Below are 12328 nucleotides of genomic sequence, written 5' to 3'. Positions count from 1 at the left end.
CCTCTTAGGCTCCGGAGCGTACTATAGTAGGGGGCAGTAATAGTGCAACGGCTCGGCAGATTACAAGAGGATCTGGATGCTACTGAGCTTGTAACTCGGCTAATGCGAGGCGTGCCTATAAGGGGGATCGGTATTATAGCTACTCGGCAGTATTAAAGCTATAGGGGGCGATTACGGATTCTGGTCGAACCTGCCCTGTATCTCGCTGGGTACGGTCTTCCTTTCCTTAGCTGCGGCATAACCGATCAGGGGAGCCTTGTGGGAAGGGGTCGGATTCTAGGCAGAAGGGCCAAATGCGTATAAAGGTTACGGAGGTAGAGGGGCTATTAGGTATTATTAGAAAGAAAGGAAGAAGGAATAGGAGCGAGTAATAGAATTGCGAGATTTTTATATCCCGCAAAAGCGGCGGCGGGCCTGTATATATGCCTTGCCCGATGCGGTAGTTGCGGTTTCTGTATACAGGCTTGCTATCTGGTTATTTACTAAAAGATTTATTAATAAATAGAGATTAAATTTCTAAAAGAAAAGTAATAAAATACTTAAAATCGAGGCCTCTAAATATAAATTAAATTATAAGCTTAGAATAGTATTTCTAGAAATAAAAGATACTAATATTAAGAAATTATAAAATATATATTAAATAAAATAAGTAATAAAATAAATAAATATTATTAAATCTTGCTTTTAATTAGAATTTACCTATTTTATAAAACTTATAACTATTAAAAAAAAGTATTTTTATAGCTTATTTAATTTTATATAAAAATATTATATTAAATAATTAAAATATAATAGAGCTATTTTATTATTAGTATAATTAGTTAATATTAATAGTAATTATCTAGCTAGATTTAGTAATCCAATTAGATTAATACTTATATGAAATTATATTCTCTAATTAGAATTAGTACTTTTATATATCTAATAAAATACTAAATAATATATATAAAGATATATAAGTTTAAGAAACAGATATTAATTAGTTTTTTAATAAGAACTAGTTTTTGAAATTAATTATATTTTTATATTTTATTATATATTTCATTTTATATTTCGCTTCTTATTTTAACTATTTATATAATATTTTACTATATTATATACCTTATAAATAGCATTTTCTTTTATTTAATAAGTTTTAATATAATATAATTTTCTATAATTCTCTATTTAGAAATAATAATAGAAAAAGAAAAAGAAAAAAATTTACTTTTATTTACTCAAATAGCTTTACTAATAGTTATAAACCTTTAATTTTTAGGGCTTATTATATATATCTTTTTAATATCTAATAGTATTATAATATATTTCTTATTAAAATATCTAATTCGAGCTTTTAATTTATTTATATTAATAATATTTTTAGCTTTTACAATTTTATATTTATAAAAAATATTATTATTATTATTAAAGTATTATTTTATTTCTATTTTAATATATAAATAAAATTATATATAGGTAATTAGCTTTATTTTAATTATATAAAAAGTTTTATAATTATAAAATTAGCTAATAAATTATTATTTTAAAAAAGGTTATTAGAAAGAATTCTATTTCTAATAATAATTAATTAAATTTAGAATAAAAAAGCTAAAAATATATAAAATAAAATAAAGTAATAGCTAAAGATATTATATTATATATTATTTTAAATTTTTATTTTTATTATTTATAATAGTATTATTTAATTACTTTTTTATATATTTTATTTAGAATTTTACTATTTCTATTATATAAATTATATATTTTATTTATATTTCGCTTTTATTTTAAGATTATAATATTATCTTTCTTAATATCTTTTTCTTAATATAATATATTCTAGTAAATAAAACTAAGGTTTTTAAAGCAATCTCTATAGCCCAAAAATATATAATATTAAAACCTTAATTATAATTAGACTTGATTTTATATAAATAATAGTAATAATTAAAAAAGAATTATCTAATATAAAACGAATTAATAAAAGAAATTCCGGATATATTAAATAAAATATAAAATGTTAATTATAATAAAAAAAGTCAAATATATAATAAAAAGTTACGTTTTTAGATATATTTTACTAGGCTTGGATTTTCTTTAATAAAATACTTGATTTCTATAATAGCTAGTATTATATAATTAATATAAATATAGTTTTAGCTAAAGGAGTTAGTTTTAGCTAAGGTTCCAAGTTATAGTTCAAACCAAGCTCGCTTTCAAAGCTCGGCATTTTAGTAGTCTTGGCTATATCTACTTATCTACTAATACACCTCACTCCTCCTCCTTAGCTTTAAATTCTCAAGATATAGGAAATTATTAATCTTTAAGCCTTATTTTATTACTTTATTTCTGCTATTACAATTTCTCTAATTATAAATAAAGAAAATAAAAAATAAAGAAAATAAAAAATAAAGAAAATAAAAAATAAAAACTAATTATTATTTCTTTATTTAATAAAATATAATTCATATTAATAAAAGAACCTAATTTAGATTAGAAAAATATGTTTTTATTTATAAATATATTAGTTATTTATTACTTTTTTATCCTAAATAGTAGATTTAATAATATTTTAATTAATATTAATAAATATTAGATAATATTAGTAATAGAATATTTTAATTATTTCAAAATAATAAAAATAAGTAAATCTATTACTAGTTCCTTTATTATAGCTTTCTTTTTTACTTTTTATTTATTTATATAATTAATTTATTTTAAATATATTTTTAAAATATTTTCTTTAATTAAACTAGACTATTCTTTTATATTATTTATAATAATAATATTTCTATAAATTATTTAAAGAAAACTTTTCTAATTTAAAAATAAAGCTTTATTTTATTATTTATATTATTAATTAGATTTTTTCTTATTATTATATAATACTATTACTATAGAGAACCTTAAAAAACATATTCTAAGATATTATTTATTTATTACTTTTCAGTCTATTAATTCCAAAAATCAGAAGAAAGTTATTTATTAAATTCAAGAACTTAGAAATATAGAAGAATTTAGTTTATAAGTTCTTAAATAGTAAATTAATTAAAGAGTTCTTATAAAAGCCTTAATTACTTTTATTATTATATAAAACCTTTTTTATAATATAATAAAATAGCTAGAATTCTATATATTTTACTAGCTTTTAAATAAAGCTTATAAAAATATATTTCCTATATCTTATTTTATTATTTTTATTAAAGTTAAAGAATCCTGAATTTTATATAAAAATATTATATAATAAGTTCTCTGATTAGTAATTTTATATATTTATATTTCCTTAAATATTTGAACTTTTCTAAATTATTTTCTTTTTTTTTTTAGCTATATATATCTATTTTACTTTATATAAATTTAAGTATTAAAAGGTTCTTTTTATTTTTAAACTAGTTTATAATTATTTAGGAAAAAAGTAATTCTTAGTTCTTTTTCTAATTTTGGAAAACTATAGTATTATATAAAAGCTTAAAGCTATTATAAGTAATAATATTAGAACTAATAGAACTCTTTATAAAATAATTCAAGTATATTAAAAATAGGAGCTTAATATTAAATAAAATATATAATAAATACAAATTTGCTATATTAGCTATATTATTAATTTTATAATATAAGCTTTTTTATTTTTTAAATTAATTAAAATAGAAGAATTTGAATTATATAAATAATAGAAATAGATTTAAAAGATTAGTAATAATAAAAATAAATAGAATTCATAAAAAGAATAATTCTAATAAATAGTTATATAAAATAGAATAATTAATATAAAATATTTTTTATTTTTATTAAAGAAATAAAATATATAAATAAATACTATTAGTATTAGTATTATAAAAAGAATTTTATAAAGAATTTTCTGTTTTATAAAAACTAGAAAAAGCTTTATATAACTAGAATTTTTATTATTATTTTTATATAAACTATTGTTTTTATAAACGGAAATACTATTTCTATTAATTATATATTTTTTATAATAAATATTTTAATTAAATATTTTTAAAAAATAATTATAAATCTTTTTTTTCTTTTTTTTTCTTTTCTTTTTATATAAGCTTAGCTAAATATAATATAGACTAGATATAATATAGGCCAAATTTAATAAAAAAAGAGTTTTTTATATAGCTTAATATTATATATATTATATTTAATAAATATTATACTAGAACTAATTTCTTTTTTTTATATTATAGCCTTAATTTTTAATTTAGGCTTTTATATATAATGTATTAGAGCTAATTAGATAAAGAAATATATAATTCTAGCTTTTATAAATATAAAGAAACTTTAGAAATATTATAGAAATTAAATTATTTCTTTCTTATATTATAAAAAGCTATTTTAAAAGCTATTTATATTTAAATTTTTATTTAATTATATAATATTAATAAATAAAGGGCCCTAGCTTAATAAAGCTAGAATATATAAAAGAAATACTAGCTAAGGCTTTTATTTATAGCTATTAATATTCTTTTAATTTCTTTAATAAATAATAAATAAGAAAGAATCTTTTTAGAAATATATTATATAATAAACTAAAATAGAAATAATAGAAATTAGAAAGTATTTAAAATATTAGAAAAGAACTAGAATCTTATAAATCTTTTTTAAAATTAGCTAATTTAAAAGAAATATATATGTTTTAAAACTTTTATATAATTAAAAAACCTTTTAGATACTATTTAAATTTTCTAAATTTCTAAATTATAACTTTTATTTAAAGGCTATTTTTCTTGCTTTAATTTCTTTCTTTTTCCTTTATTAATATTATTATTATTTATATAAGAACCTTTTATTTTTTTCTATTTCTTATAATTATATTAATTATATAATAGTAATATATTAAATAATCTAATTTCTAATAATAATTACTTTATATAGCCTTCTATTTCTAGTAGTAATTTCTCTATATAGCCTCTTACTTCTAATTCTAATTCTATAAACTCAAATTAGTAATAAGTCTTTAATTCTTAATTCTATTTATTATATAATAACTAATATTTTTAAAAGTTTATTTCTTTTATTATTTTTAATACTAGTAATATTTCTAATTTTAATATAAATTAGTCTTTTTTAAGACTAATAAATAGTAGATATTATAAACTAATAATTTACTTTCTTTAATATAATACTTTATTTTTTATTATATAATATTATAATAATTAATAATAATAAATCTTTATTTTTTCTAATTAAAATATAATTATTAATTTAAATTATATTATAATTAATTAAATCCTTATATAATAATAGTTCTATATTAATACTTTTCTTATTTAATAAAAAGAAATTAATATAATAGCTATTTCTTATATTATATAAAATTTAATAATATTATTTTCTTTTAATATATTCGAATTATAAATATATAAAATAATAATTATAATAATTACAAATAGCTAAATTATATTATAAGCTATTATTAAAAAGAAAATAATAATAATAAATAACTAGATAATAAGTCTATATATATAGAAATTATAATTCCTATATTAGATAAAATATATATATAGGCTAGAGCTAGCTATTACTTTTATAGAATATAAAAATCTCGTAACTTCTATTACTTACTTCTTTTCCTTTTTTTTATTTTTTTAATAAACCTAATAACCTTTACCTTATAATACTCGGTATTTATTCTTTATATATATTCGGCCCTTCTATCTAGAATCTTATTTATTTTTACTAGACTCCTCTAATTAGCTATATTATAACTAAAAAGACTATACTAGTAATATATAAAATAGCTTTAACTAGAATTCGTAATTGCCTCCTCTAGCCTTAATATTACTAAATAGCTATAATATAAATCCCCTTATATATCCGCTTTATATTAACTAAATTACAAGCTTAATAGTATTTAGATTTCTTATAATCTGCTTTATTATTATATTATTATTTCCTTTTATTATAATATATTCCGGAAATTGGAATATTATAAATAATATATATTTTTATTATAATATAATAGCTAGTTATAGAAATATCTTAAAATAATATAATCTGTTTTTTATCTAGCTATATTTTAGATACTATAAGTAAATAATATATTAGAAGTATTCTAATAACTTTCTTTCTTATTATAATATATATTATATTTGTTTTAATTATATAATTTAGAGCTAATTTAAAACAGTAGAATTTATATAAGAATTTATTATATATATTTCTTAAAGAAATCTACTAATTAAACTATATTAGCTATAGAATTAGTAGTTAAAATATTAAATAATAGAAAAGATCTAGAATATACTAATTTACTAGTTTACCTAAAGCCTTTAAATAAATAAATAAGTAATATTTAAAGTTATAAATTCTTTTTTTATATAATAATTATTACTTTTTTCTATTTAGCTTTTTATAGCCTTATTAATAATTAAGAGATAATACTAAGATTAGTTAATTAAAATATATAATATAATAGAAATAATAATTATAAATAAATATATTTTAATATAAAAGTATAAAATTAATAATAATAGAGCTTTATAATTATAATAGATCTTTTTATATAAGAGAAATAATATTAATAATAAGGCTTTTTTTATAGAAATAATATTAGAAAAAAAATATAATATAATATAAGCTATAAAATATATTCTAGTTATATAAGAATAATATAAGAAATCTATATAAATTCTTTAATTTCCTTATTTTTACTATTATTTTATAGTCTAGTTATATAATTAATAGCTAGCTAAGAACTTCTCGAATACTTCTAATTATTTCTAATTATTTAAAATAGCTATTTTTATTAAATTAGAATATATTTATAAGCTAATTTCTTTATATTTCAAAAGTATAATAATTTACTATAAAAAGGCCCTAAAATAAATTAATATCTTTAATAAGCTCTAATATATTAAACCGAATAATATATATTTAATATACTACTACTAGTAATAATAATAATAATAATAGTAATAGTAGCTAATAATAGAGGTAATAAGCCTGAAATTCGAAATATATTTTAAGATTAAGATATATTTATTTTCTAGTAATAATAATTAACTTATAGAAATCTAAATAAAAACGAGTATTATTTATAATAATAGTAATAATAATAATAATCTTTCTATTATTAAAAACATCTTATATATTATATTATAAATAGAGGGCTTTATAATAAAGAATTAATATCCGGATAATATAGCCTTCGAAATTAGTAATATAATAATAAAAGAAAGAAGCGGCTTTTTTAATAATAATAAATTAGTATTAGGTAATAACTCAAATAAGAGTTTAGATAAATATATCTATTATATTATTATAAAATAAATAACTGGTTTTTTAATATAGTATAAAAGATCTAATTATCTTATAAGAAAATAGTAACTCGAGTATTTCCGAAACTAATATTAATAATAATAGTCTTTATACTAAAAGTATAATAGTACTAGGTACTAGAATTTTCAATAGCCTAGAGGCAGCTATTAACTTAATAACTCCGGCCCCTCCTTATAGTTCTAATAGATAGTATAATATTAATAACTTCCCTGAGCCGGTACTACACTTGCGGCTTGCAAAATAAAAAGCTTTAATACCAGACTCTCTATTTCATACCTCTTTTTTATACCTCTCGAGTAAGCCATTATATAATAGTATTAGTACAAATTCCAAGGCTATAAGCCCCTTTTCGAGCCTGCCTCTATATTACTATAGAGTATTACCAGAGACCCAGCTTAGTTAAGAGAGTTGTTTTTATACTGGTTAAAGTATAATAGACAAATACAAGCTAGTTAATTATATGCTCGATGGTCTCTTTATTTATAAGAGGGCAAGAAAGTAGCAAGAAATAAAGTAGAAGATTAATAAGAATATCGGGATATAGTAAGAGGTAAATATTATAATAGTAGTAGTAATGGCTAAGAGGGCTAGTAGAAGTTCAAGACTAGCCAATAGACGGCAATTACTTCCTAACCTTTATTTACTACTAGAGCCAAGTTATAATAAGGCAAGATATAATAGTAATAGTAATATTAAGCTTAATAATACTGAGTCGGATAAGAATAATAAGAAACCATATTATATAAAGCAGAAACGGCTATTCTTATCTCAAGATAGCCTAATATATAAGAAGCTTAAATACTATCTATAATAGAGATCTACCGGCTAATAGAGATTATACTTCAAGCCTTATAGGCAGTCTCCCAAGTCATACTCCCTACCTAATTAGGCTTCGAGAGTTACTATAGTTCCTAGTCTTCAGGCTTAACCTTCTATATTATATACTACGGATATAGATATACCGCCCGACTATAGTAACCTTAACCGATTATCTAGAGCCATTCTGCTAATACTAGCCGAGGCTATATTCCGTCTATACTCTGCAGATTACTACTCCTTTATAGTAGTAATTAATACCAAGCAAGAAGTCTCTTTCGGCCAGCTTAGCCGACTTATTACAAGTATCGGCCATATAGAGAAGATTAACGACTTTACTATTAAGCTAATAGAGTAATATTCTATCCTTATTACTAGCTTCAGCCAGTATATCCCATTCCGGCTCTCGTTTAGTGGCAAGGCTATATCGACTACCGCAAAGGCAGGCCGTACTTATAAGAATGCAATACGTTCCCGATCCCAATATAGTAAAGCTATATATACCCAACCTCTTGCGTTACAGGGGAGTAAGCCGTCCAGCAGCGATGACGGTAGTGATTTGAGTAACAGCGATCCTGATATCAGCAGCGATAATGACGGGTGTTTGAGTAAAGATAACCAGGGTTTGAATATGCGGGTGAATATCCCATGGGATCCTGTAGACGAGCAGTGCTTGGTGGCATGGAAGAAGGAGGGCAAGCCTTGGAAGTGGATCTTCAAAAAGTTCGAAGGCAGCAGGACTGATGCCGCAGTACGCACGCGCTGGACCATGGTGCAGCGCAGAGGTGAGTAGGCTTCCTCACGCAGGTGGACAGGCGGCAGCTCAAGCTCTATGTGCCTACTTGCCCCTGGGCATCTGCTGGGACGAATATCTGATGAGGACCTCATCCTTCTGTCGGCCAGTCCAGCAATTTTGGACGTTCCTCACAAACCATTCTTCCGCATCAACCGTTCTTCCGCGTTAAACCATGTCTTCCGCACCCAACCATGTCTTCCGCATCAAACCATGTTGGTAATTGGATTCCAGATATCTGAGATTCGGGATTCGAGGTCCGGTGCAGCTGTAGGACTTCTAATTTGCGGTAGTGAGCGATCGAGAGTTGGCGTGTAGGCTTGGGTAGGGTTGCAGATTCGAAGTCCGTCCCGCTAACACCTCCATGGACAAGAATCTCTGAGGCATAAGGAATTGATTTCGAAACTTTCAGCTCTGTGGAGTTGCATGTCGTGAGCCAGGTCAGGCTTAATCTCAGGCTTAATCACAAGGCGTCCAAATCGGCTAGCCAGGAGGCACTATCCCAAGGGCGGAATCTAGGCTAGGGCACCCTTCCTACGACCCTGGGAACCCCAGATTCCTACCAAGTATACGTGCTGGTTCACCCGTTCCAGATGTAAATTAGCCCAAGCTTAAAATGTCCCAGCTTTCTCTTTGTTGCACATCGCAACAAAAAAGCCTTCTCGAAAACGTATCAGCCTGACGGCCCAGCTCGCTAATCTACAGAACTTGGGTTTGTACACCACTTGGTTTGTGCACACTACTTGGTTTCTGTAAGGAGCCTAGTCCTTACCTCGTTACCCTCTCCTAGGCGAGCTCAGAGCAGCAGAAGTTTTGCATGGAGGCTGGTTGTTGAGGCGCAGTATGGCTTTAGCGGCCGCTTGACCTTTCCTCGTAAGACGCGGCTTGCCCCGCAGTCGATAACGTCGACCTGCTCTCCGCCCGCACCTTTTTTACCTCCCCAACGCTCGCCTTCCGCAACTCGACTTGACAAAGTATACGAGCGAGTACGAATTCGAGATGGCTGATTTGCGGCATTTTTAACTGTTCCCGGGGCTCCCTTTCGAAGTCCGAGAGATGATCTGGATATCCTCTTTCCCTGGTGCCCGCTCCATTCGGGTACGTCTCGTGCTTGATGAAGCTCTGAGTTGGATCTACCACAACGGTAAATCTCCAGAGGTCCTTGATGTTAAATTTTCTTACGAGGAGAGTGATCCTTTGGAGGGATGGCCGTTAGAACGACTTTTATCAACGATCAAGCATTGAAGTTGGAGGAATGTGGAAATTACCGATCTGATATATGTACCAGACATATATCATCTTAGACCCATCTCTTGCTGGACATTGGTGTACTGTACAAAAACCCTCTATAAAACACACATCATCAAGGATCTCCCCTCCACACAACCACAACCTCAACACTTCTTGAATGCACCGCACGGCAAGTCCCCTCCCCTCGCCTTGCCAGCCGCCCGATGGCGCAACCCCGCGGCGGGGTTGGGGCAAACACCCGACATGGCATCAAGACACCGGCCAGTCCCAGGGCCACCACAGCACGTGTTGACAACGCAGAGCATCTCGAGGTCGAGGCAGGGGCTGTCGGCGGAGCACTCCTGCAAGTCCCAGCAGTTCGACTTCACGGGCAAAGCGAAGCAGTAGGCGTCGCCGTCGAGGGTGGTGCCGCACAAGCAGGTGCCCGACTCGACGCCGGGGCAGTCGTACGTGTCGAAATTGCCACACGAGCCCGGGTGGCTGCAGACATAGCCAGCGTCGGCATCCGGGTTGATGTACTTGATTACTTGTACTGTCACAGTGGCTGCTGGCGCTGTCGTTACGCTGGGGGGGAATACCCCAGCAGGAGCAAGCTGAGGAGTACGCTGCAGCGTTGGAGCAGGCACTTGCGTACGTCGGCGCCGCCGTGGGGGAGACGGTGACCTGGCGATTGTGGAGGGTAGGCGGCAGAGGGTTGAATACCGTCGAGGTATAGGTAGTAGTGGTGTAGCTACAGGGCAACATTAGCGGGCCGTTGCTACAGCGCTGTCACGTCGGTGGGCGATGGACTACACCACTTACCTCACGCGAGGGGTCACTGTCGCTTGCATAAAGTTGGAGCAGTCGGCCAGGCGAGACGTGACATCGGGTGTGCTATCAGTACCTGTCGCGGCGCCGGCGCAGTTGTCAGCTACGCAGGTCGAGATGACGCTACCCAGAGCAGGAGCGAGAATGCTAAAGGATACGAGGATGGATCTCATCTTGTAAGATAAAGAAGGCTGGAAAAGTTGAATATAACTGTATAGGTACTTGAGGTTGAAACTGGAGGAATGCTGGATCGAACGCGCGAGCCGTAGGTGGCTATAGTAGTTTTTATATCCCAGAAACAAACCTTCGAACGATTCAACACTGTAACACAAACTTTCCCTGTCAGGAATCAGTGGCTCTGCAGGCTGACTTGAAGGAATGGAATTCAGCCGAGGGTCTTTAGAATAGAATCAGTAGATCCGAGCCGGTGAGAAGACGCCCCGGCGTACGCCTGGCTAGTTTTATGAGATTGCTAAAGGGCCAGGACCCAGTACTCTCAGGAGAGAGGAGCCAGCGTAGAATCCAAGGCGGAGAATGCCCAGTGTAGAAATTGGTCCACGGTTCATTGAGTCATCGATTGGGTCAAGTTCCCAGTTTCTTAACTCCTACATCTTGTCACCCTAGGGCCACTTTCTCACATACAAATTTCGCCCGCGCACGCCTCTGGCCAATGAGGGCACCAACTGATACTTTGGTTTCTTGCCAAGCCTGGGGTAACACAATATAAGAGTTAACCCAGAACTTTTCAACTCAGGGGTTGCAGCCTTGCAGCTGAGCCACATGTGCTCGAGTGACCTCCAAAATCCTATCAGGCTGGCACTTTTCCAACTGGCGCTGGTTCATTGGACGCCACATTAGGGCTTGCCGGGCGCCATTAGCAGCCACACTCAGGGGCTACAGAAAGCAGTACCAATAACAGTTCCTCATAATGCCAAGACAGCTGCGCCTGTGTAAGGCTAAAGTCAACTCCGAAGACCCCTGATATAGTTACGGGGCTATGTGGTCTTCTACGTCCAAATTTCAGTGGAGTCAATCTTATGAGATCTGGGTCCTAGACCGTCGATAGCCGGCCAGTGGGAGCGATAAGGCTAAAACCGCAAAAATCCAAGGACAATGGGGGCGTTCGTATTGCTCGAGAATAGGGGCATTAGCCTGGCACTGTGGGTTAAAACGGACTAGCCCTCTCCCTTTCTCCAACCGGTCCTCGATACTCGCCAGTCCTGCCTGTATACATACCTGTACCTTTTCCCACAACCTATCCATAATGGTATAGCTTTCTTTCGCTATTGGCATCGTCGTTGCTTTTATCGCACTATTCGTCGACTTTGCCGCTGCTCTCTCCATCAAGTCCAAAACCGCCTCCGGCAATGGCTGCTCTTCGGAATACTAGGTAGC

General features: G+C 29.2%; 1 protein-coding gene across 1 annotated transcript; it reads left to right on the top strand.

Annotated features, from left to right (window-relative positions):
• Positions 1-9961: 9961 nt before the first annotated feature.
• Positions 9962-11272, top strand: K444DRAFT_605920 (uncharacterized protein). Its single transcript, XM_024878897.1, has one exon. The coding sequence runs from the start codon at positions 10330-10332 to the stop codon at positions 10786-10788; it is 459 nt and encodes a 152-aa protein (XP_024743857.1). The 5' UTR covers positions 9962-10329; the 3' UTR covers positions 10789-11272.
• Positions 11273-12328: the final 1056 nt, after the last annotated feature.

Source organism: Hyaloscypha bicolor, assembly GCF_002865645.1.
Source record: "Hyaloscypha bicolor E unplaced genomic scaffold K444scaffold_10, whole genome shotgun sequence".
NCBI classification, from domain to species: Eukaryota; Fungi; Ascomycota; class Leotiomycetes; order Helotiales; family Hyaloscyphaceae; genus Hyaloscypha; species Hyaloscypha bicolor.
This window is presented reverse-complemented; position numbering and strand designations above follow the sequence as displayed.